The sequence below is a fragment of the Boeremia exigua genome, assembly GCF_020726555.1.
Source record: "Boeremia exigua strain MPI-SDFR-AT-0100 chromosome Unknown C7974scaffold_8, whole genome shotgun sequence".
NCBI lineage: Eukaryota > Fungi > Ascomycota > Dothideomycetes > Pleosporales > Didymellaceae > Boeremia > Boeremia exigua.
The window spans coordinates 1,406,331-1,424,480 of NW_025763525.1; the positions used below are offsets into that span (position 1 = coordinate 1,406,331).

General features: G+C 60.3%; 8 protein-coding genes across 8 annotated transcripts; 5 read left to right on the forward strand and 3 right to left on the reverse strand.

Annotated features, from left to right (window-relative positions):
• Positions 1-628: 628 nt before the first annotated feature.
• Positions 629-2,468, forward strand: C7974DRAFT_397960 (uncharacterized protein). The gene is made up of 2 exons (XM_046142252.1): positions 629-1,167; positions 1,216-2,468. Exons 1-2 carry the CDS (start codon positions 776-778, stop codon positions 2,156-2,158), a joined length of 1,335 nt encoding a protein of 444 aa, XP_045995634.1. The 5' UTR covers positions 629-775; the 3' UTR covers positions 2,159-2,468.
• C7974DRAFT_397963 (Alpha/Beta hydrolase protein) lies at positions 2,469-3,955 on the forward strand. Its single transcript, XM_046142253.1, has 4 exons — positions 2,469-2,681; positions 2,729-2,940; positions 2,985-3,168; positions 3,226-3,955. Exons 1-4 carry the CDS (start codon positions 2,556-2,558, stop codon positions 3,706-3,708), a joined length of 1,005 nt encoding a protein of 334 aa, XP_045995635.1. The 5' UTR covers positions 2,469-2,555; the 3' UTR covers positions 3,709-3,955.
• Positions 3,956-4,086: 131 nt separating this feature from the next.
• Positions 4,087-8,362, forward strand: C7974DRAFT_219140 (P-type ATPase-like protein). The gene is made up of 2 exons (XM_046137129.1): positions 4,087-4,219; positions 4,271-8,362. Exons 1-2 carry the CDS (start codon positions 4,146-4,148, stop codon positions 8,265-8,267), a joined length of 4,071 nt encoding a protein of 1,356 aa, XP_045995636.1. The 5' UTR covers positions 4,087-4,145; the 3' UTR covers positions 8,268-8,362.
• A 541-nt stretch (positions 8,363-8,903) lies between these two features.
• On the reverse strand, positions 8,904-11,056 carry C7974DRAFT_219151 (uncharacterized protein). Its single transcript, XM_046137130.1, has 2 exons — positions 10,580-11,056; positions 8,904-10,535 (listed from the first exon to the last, which is right to left on the reverse strand). The coding sequence occupies exons 1-2, from the start codon at positions 10,913-10,915 to the stop codon at positions 9,072-9,074; spliced, it is 1,800 nt and encodes a 599-aa protein (XP_045995637.1). The 5' UTR covers positions 10,916-11,056; the 3' UTR covers positions 8,904-9,071.
• Positions 11,057-12,135: 1,079 nt separating this feature from the next.
• Positions 12,136-13,936, reverse strand: C7974DRAFT_397966 (uncharacterized protein). Its single transcript, XM_046142254.1, has one exon. The coding sequence runs from the start codon at positions 13,900-13,902 to the stop codon at positions 12,595-12,597; it is 1,308 nt and encodes a 435-aa protein (XP_045995638.1). The 5' UTR covers positions 13,903-13,936; the 3' UTR covers positions 12,136-12,594.
• On the forward strand, positions 13,937-15,429 carry C7974DRAFT_397967 (ubiquitin fusion degradation protein). Its single transcript, XM_046142255.1, has 3 exons — positions 13,937-14,158; positions 14,205-14,516; positions 14,563-15,429. Exons 1-3 carry the CDS (start codon positions 14,156-14,158, stop codon positions 15,310-15,312), a joined length of 1,065 nt encoding a protein of 354 aa, XP_045995639.1. The 5' UTR covers positions 13,937-14,155; the 3' UTR covers positions 15,313-15,429.
• On the reverse strand, positions 15,430-16,549 carry C7974DRAFT_425960 (uncharacterized protein; the record flags this gene model as incomplete). Its single annotated transcript, XM_046144499.1, has 3 exons — positions 15,430-16,240; positions 16,347-16,449; positions 16,496-16,549. The coding sequence occupies 3 exons, from the start codon at positions 16,547-16,549 to the stop codon at positions 15,807-15,809; spliced, it is 591 nt and encodes a 196-aa protein (XP_045995640.1). The 3' UTR covers positions 15,430-15,806.
• Positions 16,550-16,957: 408 nt separating this feature from the next.
• C7974DRAFT_414920 (uncharacterized protein) lies at positions 16,958-17,585 on the forward strand (the record flags this gene model as incomplete). The annotated part of the gene is made up of 4 exons (XM_046143844.1): positions 16,958-16,996; positions 17,044-17,076; positions 17,126-17,198; positions 17,323-17,585. 4 exons carry the CDS (start codon positions 16,958-16,960, stop codon positions 17,583-17,585), a joined length of 408 nt encoding a protein of 135 aa, XP_045995641.1.
• Between the last annotated feature and the right edge of the window lie 565 nt (positions 17,586-18,150).

Here is an 18,150-nt window from a genome sequence, read left to right on the forward strand (position 1 = left end):
GTGCTCAATACATCTCAATAGCAACTGGCGTTTGCCTCACACGGAGCTGGAGGTGAAAGCAGGTCCGTCACCTCGACATCTGGAGTGCTCGCCGATGAGAACACACCACTCTATGGTGTATGTTCCACTGCGCTACTTTCGTCTCACCCGGTGCCATGGTTATCATGTGTCGCTAGCAAGAGGCGCAAGTGAGGTTCCTAGCGTGGACTGACCAGAACTGGACCTCAATAGGACTTGAATACAACATTGTCGAAGCGCTCGCCAACATTAAAGGAGCAGGTGAGACGTTCTGTGACCGAATAGCGTACCTGACGGTAGGCTGTTCTTCAACATGCTTGTGACGAAATCGTAATAGAGAGGACAAGCGCGTAGTACCTAGCTCTGTGGCGCGACAAGCGGATGACGAGGTAGTGCAGACCATGGTCTGTGTCACGACCCTTTGCGCCGTGACAGAGATGTGCCGAATTCTCATATTGAATACAAGCCGAGCTGAAGATTAGGAATGAGGATGCTCGGTTCATCGTTGCGGTATACAATTACCCAAAAGCGGCTAGCGGTGACGTAACCCGCGTTGCGCCTTCCCGAGGTACACTGTCAAAGGCACGCGAGCGCGTACGTCCTACGCAATGTGCGCATCACCGCAACACTGCGCGACGCTGATGGTCGCGCCGACTGCCTCCAATCTCTCTACAACTCTCGAAGTCTACGTATGCTGGAAGGTTGATGTCAAGGCGCATTAGGCTTCCACAATTGGTTCCCTCGTGTCCTCTGCGCGATGGAGGGCGCGTCTGCTGAGGGCCTCGCCTCCGAGCCTCCGATCCCTTTTCAACTCCGCCAAAAGATGTTGAATCGCGCAGCAACCTTTGCCGACGGTGTGCAGCCCTCGCCTGCACGTTCACTCCGACGCCGTAGCTCTCTGCTCTCCGACCTGTCGGACACGCGACACTCGACTCGGTCCTCAACCGATAACCTCCTTAGAAATACAGAAGCTCAGAATAAGAGCGCATCCTTGGAGGACGGAAACCAACTAATATCCAGCCCGGTCATTTTCGCCATATTCCCAGCCGTTGGCGGACTCCTATACCAGAATGGTGCTGCTGTCTTGACTGATCTCTTCACCCTGGGGCTGGCTTCATGGTTTCTGCACTGGTGTTGCACATTCCCCTGGTATGAACTAAGGCCCAATTCGTTGAGGGGTCGTTAACGCCTGCATAGGACTTGGTACCACCTAGCGCAGCAGCGGCGGTACATTGAACCCGACGAGCCCCAGTTCGATGATACGATTGAAGAAGAGGATGAAGACAGTGTCCACGACCCTGGGGACGACCCAGCCTTGGCAGCAGACGACACGAAAGCGAGAGAGCGAGTGGGTGCGACCGCGGCACAGCTCGAAGCAAGCCAGGCTCTGAAGCTACAAGAACGAATGGCATTCGCTGCGTGCTTTCTGGGCCCCTTGATTGGAGCCTACCTCCTTCATACCATTCGTGGGCAACTAAAGGTCACTGAGGGGCTGGTGTCTGATTACAACCTGACCATATTCGTCATGGTCGCAGAGCTCCGGCCAATTGCGCGCCTGATGAAGATGCAGGAAGAACGCATGTTCCATCTCCAGCGTGTCGTGAAGACAAATTCAGCGGATCTGCTGGACTCTGACGATGCGCAAGCACTAGCACAGCGGCTATCAGAGCTGGAAGGCAGACTGAGCGGTCCAACAGCGAACAATGATCTGGAGATATCGCGAGTTGCTGTGGAAGTGCAACAGGGTCTACAGAAACAGCTAGATGCCATCACAAGAGCGATCCGACGCTATGAGAAGAGGACGACTTCACAGACAATGCAGATCGAAGCACGCTTTCAAGAGGTCGATCTACGCTTGAGGGATGCGTTGACCCTGGCGGCAGCGGCAGCACGAACGGGGCAACGGCCTGGCATCGTGTCGAGCGTTATTAGCTGGATCATAAATGTCATCAGCAATGGTCTGCAGGGTGCTTGGGACATTGCTCTGTATCCGCTTCGGACTGTCATTGCCCTTACAATGGAGATGAAGTCGTACTTTGTCAAGGATGAAGAACGGCAGTCGCGAAAACGAGTAAAGGGACAGTCTAATGGCCACTCGTCAGTACCGACGTCTAGGACACAGTCGAAAAGCACACGCTGATATTGCTCTTAATACACCTACTTCACCTACGCTTATTCCTCGTACATGTCCAGTGTTTTGCCTTCTGAATGGAAATTAACTTGTGGACTACAAAGCCGGAGTCATGACGCGGAACACGAATGACATCTCTAGGGTTACATACGGAAATGCAGCTTATCTTAGGCCCACATTCCATGTAGCTTCGTGGGCGATCAATCATCGTAGTCCGACAGCGGCGAGTTCGGCTTCTTCGCATCCAGTAATCCGACCCTAGATGCAACGTCCAGTTACCGTCGTTGCTACCCCGCCCCCACCATAGCTACAAGTAAATACACCATGGCCGCGTCGCGTGCTAAATGTCGTTGCGTTCTATTGCTTGCTTCGGAATTGTTCATACTTTCATTGCCTGGCCGTCAACATGTCTCTCCAATCTGACCTGACCATCGACGCGTCCAAATTCGACCGCAAGCTTGCCGACAAGCAGACCGAAGAGTTCAATGAGAAGCTGATCAAGATCTGGGCCGACGGGCCCCGGTGGTACAAGGTGTGATCTGCAAGGACCACACTGTTGAACCATGCTGACCGTCGCAGGTCGGCGCAGAAGCGTACCGCAAGCTTCGCTGGGAAGGCAAGACACCGCTCCCAAAGCCCGTCGTGCTCCCTGAGGGCATCAACGGCGCGATCCCCTCGCGCGATGCTGGCCGAGAGATCCCGTACCGCGTGTTCAAGCCTGCGGGCGGGGTGAGCAAGGGGATCCACCTCCACATCCACGGTGGAGGGTGGGTGTTGCAGTCAGAGCATTAGTAGGCTGGTTCTGAAAGCATGTGGATGCGTCTGACGTGTGCAGCCAGGATCACTACCTGAAGTATATGGCGGACCACTACGAGGTGACGGTGTTTTCGGTCGGGTACAGACTCGCGCCCGAAGACCCGTGGCCCGCAGGCGGCAACGACTGCTACGACGCAGCGGAGTGGCTCGTGGACAACGGCCCGTCAGTGTTCGGCGGCGAGCTGATGTTCACCGGCGGCGAAGTAAGCATTCGCACTCCACTTCCACCCCCACTCCCTCGCCTCAGCTAACCCTGCCAGTCCGCCGGCGGCCACCTCGCCTGCCTCGTAGCATTCCACCTGCTAGAAACCCGCCCCGCGTTCGCCTTCCGCGGGCTGCTACTGCACTTCGGCTGCTTCGACCTCTCCGGGTTCCTGCCGCACGTGGCGCACCACGAGAAGCACCTCGTGATCGACCACGACGTGATGAGCGCGTACATCCAGGCGCTGCTGCCGGGCACGACGATGGAGCAGCGGCGGGACCCCAGCATCTCGCCGTTCTTCAGGGACATCCGCGGCTTGAAGCTGCCACCCGCGCTGTTCACGTGCGGCAGCGAGGATCCGCTGCTCGACGACACGGTGTTTATGGGCGCCAAGTGGCAGATGTGGGGGAATGAGGCGGTGGTCAAGATTTATAATGGCGCGCCGCATGGGTTTATTGGGAATCCGGTGGGGACGATTAGGAGTGTGGATGAGGGGCTGCAGGACAGTGTTTCGTTTGTGAAGGCGAAGATGGGGGCGTGATTGAGAGGCATTAGACGTTTGAATATGTATTCTCAAATGCTGTTCGATCTTGTAGATGTGCTAGCTCCCGTTTTCGTATGCTGTTCAATCTTGCAGGTACGTTAGCTATCCACGGTATTGATAAGTAAGACGTTTAGATATCTATCTAAATATAAGGCTATTGGATCTTGCAGATATGTGAGCTCATATTTCCATGCTGCTTGATCTCGCAGGCATGTTAGCTATGCAGTCACGGTGATGATATTTTAGACGTCCGAGTAGGTACCCGTCTGAACGTCAGCCAGATGTTCGCTATCGACAGACGACCTCGGCCGCTAGCGCGGGCATGACGGACCCCTGCAGATCTTTCGATGTCATCGCTATCTGTGCGCGCCAACGGCCTCCAGGTTTTCTCCACAGAGCAATGTGCTGACGGCAACACCTCGATTGCGCGTGACATGGCAGCAAACGGGAGCCCCGAGCGGCGCCGGCGGAGCATGGGCTTGTACCGGCGCGCGTCGAACATGAGCGAGTATGGCCTCTTTCGCACGTGCGCGGAGACGTGATGGCTGATGCAGCGCAGCGCGCCCAGTTTTATGGAAGACGTCGACATGGCGCAGGACGAGGTAGAGCTCCGCCCCGTGGCCCCCTTGCGGCACCGAACTGGCACAACTGACGCCAGAATCCAGATCTTCGCCGGCCCGGGCATGAGCGAGAGCGTGCCCACGAGCGTGTCCGCCTTCTCGCACCGCCGCCGCGAGCGCGCCGACAGCAGCGCCAGCCTCACGAGCTTCGCCTACTATGACGAGGAGCAGGACAGCGAGCCCGAGTCGGGCGAGTCGGCCATTGCCGACTTCGACGACGACATCGAGTACGACGGGTACACGGCCGAGGAGCTCGAGGGCCTGGACCGCGACCTGGAGGCGGGCCGCAGCTCGAGTCCCAGCCCGTCGCGCTCGTCGCGGCGCACGTCGAGCGGCACCAAGAGCCGCCGCAGCGTCGACCGCCCGCTGCTGCGCCGCCACTCGAGCGCGAGCAGCGCGGGCTCCGGCAGCTGGCGGGGCCGCCGCTCCAACCAGAAGATCTACATCATGACCGAGGACCTGACCATTGTCGTCGCCGGCTTCCGCACCTCGGCCGCCGGCTTTGCCGTCTACGCGCTGCTGTGCGTCGCCACGCTGGGCCTGGGCTGGCTGCTGTTCAGGTGGATGCCGCGCTGGCAGACGGCGCTGACCGGCAGGGCCGCCCCGCTCAAAGACGCCGACTGGGTCATCATCGAGAACCAGTGGGGCGAGTTCGCCGTGCAGGACGTGCTCAAGCAGACCTACGGCCGCTCGCTCACTACCGTGTTCGGCGATGCCGAGAAGAAGCGCCGCGGCGACTGGGACGAGGACGAGGACCCGCTGATCAAGGAGCTGCGCTGCCTCGACTACCGCTACATCCGCTTCATCTACCACCCGATCAAGGACAAGTTCGTCCTCGCAAACACCTGGAAGGACCCCGCCTGGACCGATGTCACTGCGCTGCGCGAAGGTCTGGACAACGAGGAGCGCGACTACCGCGAGCTCGTCTTTGGCAAGAACCAGATCGACATCGCGGAGAAGTCTCTCGGCCAGCTGCTCGTCGACGAGGTCTTCCACCCGTTCTACGTCTTCCAGATTGCCAGTCTGTTCCTCTGGTCTGTGGACGAATACTACTACTACGCCGCCGCCATCTTCCTCATCTCTGTCATCAGCATCACGACCACGCTCCTCGAGACCAAGGCGACGATGAAGCGCCTGCGGGAGGTCTCCAGGTTCGAGTGCGAGATCCGCGTCCTGCGCAACGGCTTCTGGACGAACATCGACTCCAGCGAGCTGGTCCCGGGAGATGTGTACGAGGTTACCGACCCGGCGCTTGCCCAGTTCCCCTGCGACAGTCTGCTGCTCTCTGGAGACTGCATTGTCAACGAGAGCATGCTGACGGGCGAGTCCATCCCCGTTTCCAAGATCCCAGTGACCAACCATTCGCTCGACCTCCTCGACCTCAGTGCCTCTGCCGTGCACCCCGAGATTGCCCGACACATGCTGTTCTCGGGCACCAAGATCATCCGCGCCCGTCGGCCGCACGAGGACCATGTCGACGACGAGGCTGCGGCGCTGGCTATGGTCGTTCGCACCGGCTTCAATACCACCAAGGGCGCTCTGGTGCGCTCCATGCTGTTCCCCAAGCCGTCTGGCTTCAAGTTCTACCGCGACTCTTTCCGGTACATCTCCGTCATGGCTTTTATTGCCATGATTGGATTTGTCGCGTCTTTTATCAACTTCGTCCACCTGGGTCTCGCTTGGCATCTGATTGTCGTCCGCGCATTGGACTTGATTACCATCGTAGTCCCTCCCGCGCTACCTGCGACACTCACCATCGGTACTTCCTTTGCGCTGTCACGTCTCAAGCAGAAGAACATTTTCTGCATCAGCCCGCAGCGCGTCAACGTCGGCGGCAAGCTCGATGTCGTTTGCTTCGACAAGACTGGCACGCTCACCGAAGAGGGCCTTGACGTCTTGGGCGTGCGCGTGGTTGAACGACCGCGCAACAGGTTCAGTGAGCTCCTGGCTGATCCCTACGACATCCTGCCTGCATCGCACCACGACCGCGACCCGACTGTTCAGTATGTCGCCCACAAGACCATCCTCTACACCATGGCGACCTGCCATTCCCTGCGTAAGATCGACGACGAGCTTGTTGGCGATCCTCTCGATGTCAAGATGTTCGACTTCACCGGCTGGGGCTACGAAGAGGGCGAGGGCACGGGCAACAACGACGACGACCCGGAACAGAAGCTATCACCATCCGTCGCCCGTCCGCCTCCCGGCCGCGAGTACGACCTCGACGACGCCGAAGACGCTGCCCGCAAGCCCGTCGAGCTTGGCGTGCTGAGGCAGTTTGAGTTTGTGTCGCAGCTCCGCAGGGCCAGTGTTATTGTGCGCCGCTTCGGCTCCAAGAGCGGCGACATCTACGTCAAGGGCGCGCCCGAGGTCATGAAGGAGATCTGCCGCCCGGAAAGCTTCCCCACCGACTACGAAGAGCTGCTTGCGTTTTATACGCACCGCGGCTTCCGCGTGATTGCGTGCGCGACCAAGTCGATTCCCAAGCTCAACTGGCTCAAGGTGCAGAAGATGAAGCGCGAGGAGGCCGAAAGCAATCTCGACTTTATCGGCTTCATCGTGTTCGAGAACAAGCTCAAGGACAGCACCGCGCCGGTGATTGAAGAGCTGGAGCGCGCAAACATCCGCAAGGTCATGTGCACCGGCGATAATATTCTGACGGCCATCAGCGTCGCCCGCGAGTGCGGCCTCATCAACAAGACCGCGCACTGCTTCGTGCCCCATTTCGCGGAGGGCGACAGCCGCAATCCTCTCTCGAAACTCACGTGGGAATCCGTCGACGACCCCGTCTTCAAGCTCGACGAGCACAGCCTCAAACCGCTCCCGCCGCCGCCCGAAGCCGACGTCTCCCTGCCCTACGACATATCCAATCTGCGCAACTACTCGCTCGCCGTCTCCGGCGACGTGTTCCGCTGGATCGTCGACTTCGCGTCCGAGTCGGTGCTGCGCGAGATGCTCGTCGCGGGCCAAGTCTTCGCACGCATGTCGCCCGACGAAAAACACGAACTCGTCGAGAAACTGCAGAGCATCGACTACTGCGTGGGCTTCTGCGGCGACGGCGCCAACGACTGCGGCGCGCTCAAGGCCGCCGACGTCGGCATCAGCCTGTCCGAGGCCGAGGCCTCGGTTGCCGCGCCCTTCACCAGCCGCACCTTCGACATCGCCTGCGTCCCGCACGTGATCCGCGAGGGCCGCGCCGCGCTCGTCACGAGCTTCTCGTGCTTCAAGTACATGTCGCTCTACTCGGCGATCCAGTTCTGCAGCGTCAGCTTCCTGTACGCGTCCGCGTCCAACCTCGGCGACTTCCAGTTCCTGTTCATCGACCTGGCGCTCATCCTCCCGATCGCCGTGTTTATGGGCTGGAGCGGCGCCGCGCCCGTACTCGCGCGCAAACGCCCCACCGCCAACCTCGTCAGCCGCAAAGTCCTGGTCCCGCTGCTGGGCCAGATGGCGTTGTGCATTGCCACGCAAGCCATTGCCTTCACCGCCGTGCGGCGCCAGCCCTGGTACCAGCCCCCCGTGCTCGACCCGGAGCACTCCAACTCCCTCAACTCCCAGAACACCGCCCTCTTCCTCGTGTCCTGCTTCCAATACACCCTCTCCGCCGTGGTCCTCAGCGTAGGCCGTCCCTACCGCGAACCCATGTCGCGCAACCTGCCCTTCGTGACGACCGTCTTCGTCGCGCTGGCCGCCAGCACGTACATGCTGTTCGACCCCGCAGACGCGGTGATGCGCGCCATGGAGCTGACGGGCATGGATTCCGGGTTCAAGGTTTTCCTGCTGGGGTTAGGGTTGGGGAACTTTGGGGTTGCGTGGGTCGCAGAGGGCTTGTTGTTTCCGGGCCTGGCGAAGTGGGTGGGTGTGCTGAAGGAGAGGGTGGCGGGGAAGAGGGAGAGGAAGGCGTATAAGGTTATAAGGGAGAGTATGATGATGTAGACGGGTGGTGTGCAGGGATTGTGTAGTTGTATAGCGGTAAGTTGTATAGGTGTGTTGGATAGGTGTGTTGTACAGGGCAGTGAAGCACGTAGACATAGAACAGCGGCGTCACGCAGCGGCCACGACGTCAGTGAGCAGGACAGCCAGAATCCGATTCCTAATTAAGACCTCGGCGCCGCGCCGCAGACCATGCATGCGATATCAACTAAGTGTGAAGGGCAGCAGCAGCACCACGCACGCACACACGCACGCAACCAATCAATTAATCAAGCAATCAATCAATCGCGCAAGCACAGAGAGAAAGGTATCCAAGCCTTGCGATGCTTCCACAGGAATAATACAAAAAAACATATGCCTCAGCCACATGACACAACAACACATCAAAGCCGCCAAAATCGCCAATACGTAGAACCGAAGGTGGGCCGTCCACTCAAAGACCAAAAACACATCCGTCATATAAATGCCTAGCTTTTCGCACTCGCGCGCTCGATAACCAAATGTGCAGGTAGCGGTGGGGGGAAGCCAAAAGGTGGGAGGTGGGGAACAGGGGAAAGGGGGGGAAGTAGGGGGGGGCAGCGGGCCCCAAAAAATGCAGCTATAGCGGAGCTGTAGTATACGGACAGTCTACCCTCGTGGCATCATTCTTCGTATGCGTCGTACGTCGTAAAGTCAATCCCGAGCCGGGGGGGCGCGGGGGTGCGGGCCGTGAACGTCGTCGGCGTCATTGGGGGCGTCGTCGAGATGGTAGGGAGCGGTGGGTGCGTTACGTTGTCGTGCTGGGAGCGGGGCGAGTGCGGCGCGGGCTCACTGGCCGACTAGGATCTCCACGTTGGATTGGGACGAGAGCTCGTCGCTGCCGCGGCCCTGGTGGCCGTTCTGGCGCGGGCGGCTGAAGCCCTGGCCGCGCTCGGGGAGCGGGCCGCGGGGCTGTCGGGAGGGGCGGTCGTCGTAGTTGGAGCTGAAGGCGCGGTGGCCGCCAATGGGCCCGGGGTTCTCCCAGGATGTCATCTGGCGGAGCGAGCGGGGGCTGCTGCTTTGCCCGAATGAGTTTCCGCCAAGCGCCATGCGGCTCATCTCGCGCTCAAGCATGTCGTCGCGCTGTGACATGGACGTTGCCGTTGGTGTGCCGTTGGGGTTTGTGTTGCTGCCACTGAAGCCGAGGCCTTCGAGAGAGATGCCGCCAGGACGTCCCACGGGATGGCTCGCTGTGGAGGGTGCTGGCGAGGGTGTGTAGGAGCGCAGGTCCGCGTACGACTTGGCGCCTCGGAGATTGGGGACCGCGTTCAGGCCGCCGGGTGAATCCGGAAAGCCGAGCAGGCCCGACGCCTGCCTGCCGAAGGCGTTGTAGAAGCCCTCGGAGCCGCGAACGTCGCTGAAGTCGGTGGTCGCAGCGCGGTTGAGGCCGCGGCGGCCGGGCTGCTCGGTGGCATGGTTGGCGGGCATCTGCGGCATCGGCGGGCTCAGGCCTTGGTTGTTGTGCACCTTGAAGATGTGCACCTGGCGGGTGTCCCCCGAGCCCTTGGAGACGTGGGCGAGATCCAGCTGGTGGGCCAGGGTGTGGATGATGCGGCGCTGCGGCGGCGACAGCGAGGGCGGGAAGGTCATGCTGTCGCGGTCGGGCGACTCCTTGAAGATCAGCAGCTGCGAGTAGAACTGCAGGATCTGCGGGTCGTTCAGGTCGACGTCGGCAGGCGGGTTGCTGGGGCGCTCGGACGCGCCCTGCAGCGACATGCCCATCTTCTGCTGGCGCATGGCGGACACGGGCGAGGGCGAGGTGGTGGGCATGTGCGAGTGCGAGTGCGAGGCCAGCGAGCCAAACGACGGCTGCTGGTGCAGCTGGCCGCCGAGCGGGCGGTGCTGCTCCTCGAGCTGGCCGCGGCGCTCGCGCTTCTCGCGCTCAATGCGCTCGCGCTCGGCCAGCGGCAGCATCTTCTTGTACTCGACGCGCAGCTTGCGGCCGTTCAGCTCGAAGTGGTTCATCGACTCGATGACGGCGGCCGTCTCCTCGGCGGTGGTGAAGTTGGCAAAGGCCAGGCCGCGGAAGACGCCGTTGTCGAAGTGGTAGTTGAAGGCGTAGGGCAGCGGCAGGCGCAGGTCGGTCATCAGCTGCACCAGCTGCTCCTTCTTGACGGCAAAGGGGATGTTCTTGATGACAATGGCGGTCGGAATCAGCTCCTCGTCGACGTCGTGGCCGTACGGCTGGCTGCTGCCCAGGCCGGGCAGGGCGAAGCTGGGCAGGCCCTGCGGCGGCGGCGCGTCCATCCAGCCCTGGAGGGTCAGCGGGGTCACAGGCAGCGGGGAGAGGGACGTACGGCGGGCAGGGCGCTGCGAGCGGCTCCGCGCGTCTGCGACTTCATGCGCGGGCCGGTGCCGCCCAGCGAGCCCAGGTTCTGCGGGAAGGCGGGGGCGTTCCAGCCCTGCTGCTGCAGGTCGTAGCCGTAGGCGGCGTGGACGGTGCTGGGCAGGCGGTCGTTGTAGCTGCGCGGCTGGTCGTAGCCCCGCGGGTGGTCGTCCGGGTACGGGGGCTGCTGCTGCAGCTGCTGCTGGTAGGCGTCGAACTGACGCGAGGGCATGCGGTTGAGGGTGCCCGGCTGCGGGCGGTGCGCGCCCGGCGACCGCGCCGGCTGCTGGTCGTAGGCAGAGTACATGGTGGTGGTGTCGAGAGAGGCGGCGAGGACTGAAAATAATCAGGGCTCAAGGGACCATGCAACGCCAAGCGCGCGAGTCGTGCGGCCAGGGTCCGATATTGCGGTGCGCGAGGGCAGCCGCTCTCAGGCCGCGCACAGGTTCGCGGAATAGGAGACGGCGTGAACGGGTCGCGGGCGGGCGTGTCCTCCGCCGGCGACTGTGGTCTGGTGCGGAATCGGCTTGCCGCGCCTGCTGGGCTGGGACTGAGCGCGGTGGAGTGGATCGCGCCGGCCAAGCAGACGTCAGAAGCAATACAGGCACCGAACGGCTCGAGTCAACGCGCAAGGGGCTGGCGACGAGCAGGCGGCGACTGTCGAAATCTGTTCACTCGCGCCCGCTAGCACCCGGGGAGGCGGGAGCTTCACCTGCGCTGCTGGAGCAAAAGGTTTCAACTGCGCCGACTGACGGTGCCGTGTTGCGCCCGCCATTGGCTGTGTGGCGCGCCATTGGCTGTCGTCGCACGCCGCCAATCAGCGCCGCCTGCACTGCTGCCTCCAGCGCACCTCGTGTCGACGCCTGCCTGCAACGGCCGCTGCGAGACACTCGACAATTCGGCCTGGCAAAGCCTCACGGGTGCTGCACTCCTCGCCTTGGCCAGCCGTGCAGCTCACCGCGCCGCTCACCGCGCCGCCCGCGCAGTGTTTCGACCCGTGCCAGCCCGATTGGCTCTGGCGTCTGAAGTCTGAACGGCCCGTCGTGGCTCGCGCCGCCACCTGTAGCTCGCCCATGAACGTGGACGGTACCAGTCGCCGCCCTGCTAAAGCCGTGGCTGAGCCCGCGCGTTGCACTGCAGCCCCCCCGGTGCCTCCTGCAACCGCCCTGCTGCCGGCCTCTGCTGCTGCATCGCCCGGCGCCGCGCTGGAGGGTGTGCTGCGAACTTTGGCGGGTGCACGAGGCCGTCGCGCGCCCCCCAGAGCCGTCGCGGTGGCATCAGCTGCCCTTGCCACCGCGCAGTGTCCAAGTCACATTTCGGTTCTGTGCAAGCCAGATTAGCCATTACGAGCCTGACACCTGAGCCGGGACTGCTCGCTGCACACGCTGCACAATGGTCGCCCTCACCCTCTCTGGCAATGACGGCCACATAGGAGGTCACGGCACACGCGTTGAGGTCACTGCACAGACGGCACGCGTTGAGGTCCTGCACAGACAGCTCGCGTTCGCGTTGAGTCACTGCACACCGGCATCGCACACCGGCACCTTACGTCATGCCACCACCTCCTGCGCCAGCATACCAAACCGTCACATCCAGCCGACATTCTGGTTGCACCGCATGCCCAACTGCTTTTCATTCGAGCAGCTAGTGTTTGGAACCTGCCACTGCAGCCCTCCCGCCCATCACCACGGCTATCGCCCTGTCCATCCTTCCGACTGGCTGCATGCATGGAGATGCACCGGTAACATCGCTTAGCTGCATTGCATACAGGTCACGTTATCTGTTGTGAACAGCTCTGCATTGTTGCAGCTGCCTAAGTGGCCGCGCGCTTCCGCTGTCGTGGAGCCTGCACCGGCGTTGCACAAGCCTGTATAACTGCGGCGCTCCAAGACACCCATCCTTGTGGCTGCTCCATGTTCTGATCGGCGCGACTTCGCAGCCATGTGTGAGCGCGGGGCCTGCAAACGTTAATCACCAGCGGTCCGCTCAGTCGTCAAAGTCTAGCAGCCGTGACCACTCCGCCTCACCAACTTTGCGAAACTCGGCCCCAGCCGTGAACTGCCCTGCTGCCTCCCACGCTTGCATCGTAGCCCGGTCGTACGGGCCGTTGATGTCGCCTTCTGGCGCCGTGAGCCAGTGGAACTCCCACTGCGCTTCTTCTGCGTGTGGATTCTTCCAGTCCTCCCCCGTGTCGCGCTTGTACAGCCGCATTATCATCTCGCGCTCGAGATCGTAGATGTCGTCCATGCCGCGGTCCTCAAGACGGCTTGCACATTCCGTGATGGTGTCGATCGCCTCCTTTGCCTTGGCTGCGGCCGCCTGTTGAGCCGGGTCTTCGTCGACTTCCATCTCGTTCTTCTTCTTCTTGCTGTAGCTGGGCTTCTGTTTCTTGGGCGCTGCCTTGCCATAGCGCACCAGTGCCTCCATCGGTGACTCGCCCACCTCAAGTCGTGCAATCAGGTCCGACAGGACATCGCTCGTGACGATTGCATCTTCTGCCCGTTTGCGTGCTTTCTGCTCGGCGTCGCGCATGTCCTGTGCTTCCTTGGCCCGCCGCATGTCCTTCTTGGAAATGCCTTCCAGCCAGGAGTCTTGCACAGCCTCTGGGTCGTAGGCTTTGCGCACAAAGTTGCCAGCCTCGTCAAAGCGGCCTTCTTCCTGCTCGGCGCTCATGTTGAAGGCGTCGAGCTTGGGGGCGTGCTTCTTCTTGCCGCCAGCGCCAATCTCCTCGTCGACGTCTGAGTTTAGATGGTCGCGCTCCTCGTCATCGCCACTCTCGCTACTACTCTCTACGTCCGCCGTCTCCTTGCCCTTGCCAGTGAAGTCTACAGCAACGTGGCCGCCAGCCTTGCTGTCAGCCTCTTGGCCTTCGATCTCGTCGACGTCCAGGAACCTGAGCTGCTTCTTCTTCGTCTCGTCCCTCCGCGTGTCCTCGTCCTCCTCATTGTTATTGTCGTCCCCTGCAAACATGTCGTCATCGTCATCCTCCGGAGGCGCAACTTGCTTGTTCTTGGCCTCTGCGCGCGCATCAAAGTTTTCGGTGGAGCTGTCGGAATCATAGCCGTCGATGTTGACTGCATTGCGTTTGACTCCTGCGCCCTTGCCGATCACGTCTGCTTCGAGCACCGGATCCTCGTCTTCTTCTGCATCTTGCACGAGCGTAGAGGGGTTCCGGGGGTCGAATCGGGGCTTCTTCGCTGACGGCTCGCCAGCGTCCAAGTGATGGGTTCGTGTAAAGTGATCGCCGTCGCGCTTTGGGCGAGCGGGATTATATTGGCCGCTCGAGCTGGCCATGGCGAGGGGTCCTGAATAATTCCAATTTGTTGTTCGTGGACAAGCTCAAGTGACGTCTGAAGCTTGAGCTCGGGTATTCACGCGCGCCTGCGCGACTGGTTCAACCAGACATCCGTAGCATCTTCGCAGGTCGTCATTGCGTATCGATCGCCTTCGACGACCTGCCACCAAACTCCTGCTGCCTGCACCTTTGAAATAATAGTAAAAGCCTCCGACCGCCGTACAGTACCGGCACTGGCTTGACGCTACTACCATGGCAAGCACTACCCCACCATTCCATCTACCTCCACTAACCCGCACAGTTCAACCCCAACTTCTACGGCGAAGACGACCCGATGGCTGCATTCCAGTCCATGCGTCGGGGCGGCCCTCGCCGCTTCGATGAATATTTCCGCTGCTACCCCGTCGCCATGCTGCCCGGGCCGGACCGCGAGGATGCGAACCACGGCGGCAAAGTGTTCCTCCCACCCAGCGCTCTCGACAAGCTCACACGACTCCACATCACATACCCCATGCTCTTCGAGCTGATAAACGGCGCACAAGACGGCAAGAAAACACACGCCGGTGTGCTGGAGTTCATTGCGGAGGAGGGCAAGATCTACCTGCCATACTGGGTGCGTGTCCGCAGCATGCGCCGGGGGTTTACTAATGCCATCGCAGATAATGCAGACGCTACTGCTCGAGCCTGGTGATCTTCTGCAAGTCAAGTCGACCGACCTCCCCCTCGGATCTTTCATCAAGCTGCAGCCCCAGGACTCGTCGTTTTTGGAGATCTCAGACCCCAAGGCCGTGCTCGAGAACGCCTTCCGCAACTTCGCCTGTCTGACCAAGGGCGACATCTTCACATTCTCATACAACGACAGCGTATACAGTGTCGCTGTGCTTGAGGCCAAGCCAGAACATCCCAGCCAAGCCGTGTGCACGATCGAGACGGACTTGTCTGTCGACTTCGCACCACCCGTCGGTTACAAGGAGCCAGAGAGGACGAGCGGAACCAGCACACCACGAAGCGTCATGGCAGGCAAGGGCGGAACTCTGCATGCCCAGGGCACCATGGCACAGGCCATCAACTACGCCGCGATCGCCCCATCAGCAACGAGCGCCGCTGCTGGCGCAAAAGCCGTCTCGTCCAACTTCATCACCGGCGGCCACAAGCTGTCGAAGAAGGGCAGCAAGACGCCCACCCCGCAAGCCTCCACGCCGATCGCCGGGCAGTCCTCAAACCCGCCCAAGACCGTACGGCGCACCAACGGCCCGCAGCCGCTGCGACTGCCCCCGGGCAAGCTCTTCTTCGGCTACGAGATCAAGCCCGTCAAGGACAAGGAGGGCGCCGACGAGGGCGAGCAGAAGCAGTCGAAGCACTTCGACGGCGCCGGAAACACGCTGCGGAAGAAGAAGGGCGATAAGTAGAGGGCGGATATCATACGATGCATTGCAAGGCGCTGGGACTAACCGAGACGGCATGGCGTTCTGGGATACCTTACGAGCTGCTTAATTCACATATTCGAATGTAGAGAGTACTTGTCAAGTTATTTGCTCACTAGCTGACACTGCAGGAGATATTGAGGTGTCTAAGCGTCCATGCGATTGATCGAGAACTGACGACCACAGGCCGTGTCCAAAAGCAACAAAACACCACAATCAGAATCCCTCACCTCTCCGTCCAGCAACCGCCGGCCAAATCCGCATGTCAAGACTGCTGAGACGTCCATGCCATATTGTATATCCACCAGCTGACACCCTGCACAGAACCCCATGCCGTGCACTCCGCGTCCCCTCCCCATGCAGACCACGCAAGCTGATACCTGCAGACCGTGTTTGAGCAGCCAAACAGCGAACCCAAGACACAGCGCGCTGGCAAAGAAAAGAAGAAGAAAAGAAGATACCTAGCTCAGTGGTTCGGGCTAGATCTCCTCCACCTCCTCAACCTTGACGAGCCGCTGCTTCTTCACCCCGCGCTGTGCGCCAAGGTTCCAGTCCCCGCCCTCGCTCTCGTCAGACTCGGAGGCGGAGGACTTGGAGGAAGGCGTGGTGTTCTTGGTGCGCTTCTTGCTCGGCGTCTCGTCCACATCCACACCGTCGGCGTCGCTGTCGTCGTCGCCGGCGTCGAAGGCGCGCTTGGATAGCTTGAACGGGGTAGCGCGCTTCGACGGCGTACCACCAGCAGCATGCTTCGATGGCGTAGCGTACTTGGACGGGGTAGAAGTAGACGAGGCAGCTTTCTTGCTCGAATGGCCCGCGCCGCCGTCAGGCACTTTCCAGCCCAGAGACTCGTACAGGTTGCGCTGTTTCACGCGCAGTGCGGAGATGCGGTTGCGGATGCCGCCGGTGGAGACGCCTGGGGGTGTTAGCATTTGGGGCTTCGGGAGTTTGGGTGAGAGGAGGAGGGGAGGAGACGCTGTAGGGAAGAGACACTGCAGCGAGGTGAGAGGAGGGAGACGTACCAGCAAACACAGACGCGAGCTCGGCGTACTCTTCGGGTTTAACGTAGCGGCCTTGCGTAAGGAGGAGGAGTTTAGTGTCGTTCGCGCCCTCCCATATGATTTTCTGTGACTGTTAGCTGTGCGGGAGCGCGTGGGCGTGGGGGACTTACGCCTGCGCTGGCGTCGGCGCCGTTGGAGGCGTTAGAGGCTTTCTTGGGGGGCATGGTTGCTAGATGTATCGCGTGAATGCAGTAATGTTGTGTGTGGTTGAGTGATAAGGTAGTAGGTGGTGGTGATAGAGGGTGTAGGATGGGGGAGAGGCGGCGCTAAAGTATCCTGTGGGCAGCTTGGAAACTGGTAAGGTCAGGTGGGTAGCAGTGAGAGTGAATGATTGTCCGCTGTAGCAGCAGGGCTAGCAGCAGGGCAGGGCCACAGGCAGCACAGCAGATTCACCTTCACCGCTACTGCGCCTTACCCTTTCTGCACTGGTTCTGCAGACTTAGCGTAGAGGTAGGTTGGAACCCTCTGCTTGGCCTCTTCTCCTTCATCACTACGGCACTACAGCAATCCATAGCCAATAAGCCCACTTCTCTAGTTCAACGTTGTCTATCTCTTAACACAACACCCTCACAATGACGCCCAAGAAAGACTCTGCAGTTGCCAACGACACCGTATGCTCTCACTCACTTACTGCCTCTACTGCACTAACATCCAACAGGCCTGGAAGTGGACGCCCGAAAACGACCGCAAGGTACGCATCCCCTCCCCTTCGCCATCCCCCACGCACTGACAAACCCCAGCTCTTCGTCCTTGCCTTCGGCCGCACCGGCCTGGGCAAAGAAGAATGGACCAAGATCGCCACTGCGCTGTCCCGTAAGTCTCTCTCTGCCTCTTGTTTGCCTGTCCCATCCTCTCTGTCTCTTCCCTCCCTGAATCTGCACACCTTCCTCTACAACGCCATCCGCACCACTACAGTCCGCGGCTAACACACTCTCAGCCAACCTCACCTGGAACGCAGTCCGCCAGCGCCTGGCCAAGTTCCGCTCTGAGCAAAAGACGGCGTACGACAAGCTCGGATGGGCTCTTCCCCAAGGTAGTGCGGTCAAGGGCAACACTGCATCGCCTGTCAAGCGCAAGTGCAGTGAGGAAGGTAACGAGGGCGAGGAGGTGGCTGTCAAGAGCAAGAAGGCTCGGGCTAAGAAGGGTGGCTCTGTTGAGGCTGTCAAGGAGGAGGAAGAGGACGCTGATGAGTGGTTCTGAGAGAGTGTGGTGAGTTGCAAGACCGAGACAGTTGTTCTTGGTCTGCGGTTTTCCGGCTTTGGTGGTGTTTGGAGAATGTGACCGTCATCAGCAGCAGTTGGTAGCAGTCTGTAGCAATCCGCCGCCGTCCGGCCTACAAACTATGCATTCAAGGCTTCTAGATTCCGGGTTGCAGCCTTAGGTACCCAAACCTTGTACACTAGTCTATCGCGCAAAAGAGAAAGAAAGTTCTAACATACCTTACAGAATTGACGGGTGAACAAATCACTTATGCCAAGATCTGACCAAAACTCACCCTCTACACCGTGCCTTTACAGCAACACCAGCTGTGTTGTTGAAACACAAGTTGTCTGGAACGGCAAAAAGACGGCAAAAAGAAAGTTACATACAACAGTGGGGATTCCCCAGTGGTCATCCACCTGAGTACTAATCCACCGGTACGTTGCTTAAATAGGGCTGAGCGAACGGGAAGCCTTGTTGTCTCCTGGCCGCTTGCCACAGATACCCTTAATTCTACTGTATCCGGTATCACCATTTACTGTAAGCAGATAGCAAAGGACGCAAA

Coding starts and splice junctions, on each gene's coding strand:
- C7974DRAFT_397960 (XM_046142252.1), top strand. CDS start 776: ATGGAGGGCGCGTCTGCTGAGGGCCTCGCCTCCGAGCCTCCGATCCCT. Junction 1,168..1,215: donor TGGTGTTGCACATTCCCCTG/GTATGAACTAAG, acceptor ACGCCTGCATAG/GACTTGGTACCACCTAGCGC.
- C7974DRAFT_397963 (XM_046142253.1), top strand. CDS start 2,556: ATGTCTCTCCAATCTGACCTGACCATCGACGCGTCCAAATTCGACCGC. Junction 2,682..2,728: donor ACGGGCCCCGGTGGTACAAG/GTGTGATCTGCA, acceptor TGACCGTCGCAG/GTCGGCGCAGAAGCGTACCG. Junction 2,941..2,984: donor GTGTTGCAGTCAGAGCATTA/GTAGGCTGGTTC, acceptor TGACGTGTGCAG/CCAGGATCACTACCTGAAGT.
- C7974DRAFT_219140 (XM_046137129.1), top strand. CDS start 4,146: ATGGCAGCAAACGGGAGCCCCGAGCGGCGCCGGCGGAGCATGGGCTTG. Junction 4,220..4,270: donor CGCGCGTCGAACATGAGCGA/GTATGGCCTCTT, acceptor GATGCAGCGCAG/CGCGCCCAGTTTTATGGAAG.
- C7974DRAFT_219151 (XM_046137130.1), bottom strand. CDS start 10,915: ATGTACTCTGCCTACGACCAGCAGCCGGCGCGGTCGCCGGGCGCGCAC. Junction 10,536..10,579: donor CTCGCAGCGCCCTGCCCGCC/GTACGTCCCTCT, acceptor CTGACCCTCCAG/GGCTGGATGGACGCGCCGCC.
- C7974DRAFT_397966 (XM_046142254.1), bottom strand. CDS start 13,902: ATGGCCAGCTCGAGCGGCCAATATAATCCCGCTCGCCCAAAGCGCGAC.
- C7974DRAFT_397967 (XM_046142255.1), top strand. Junction 14,517..14,562: donor AGATCTACCTGCCATACTGG/GTGCGTGTCCGC, acceptor ATGCCATCGCAG/ATAATGCAGACGCTACTGCT.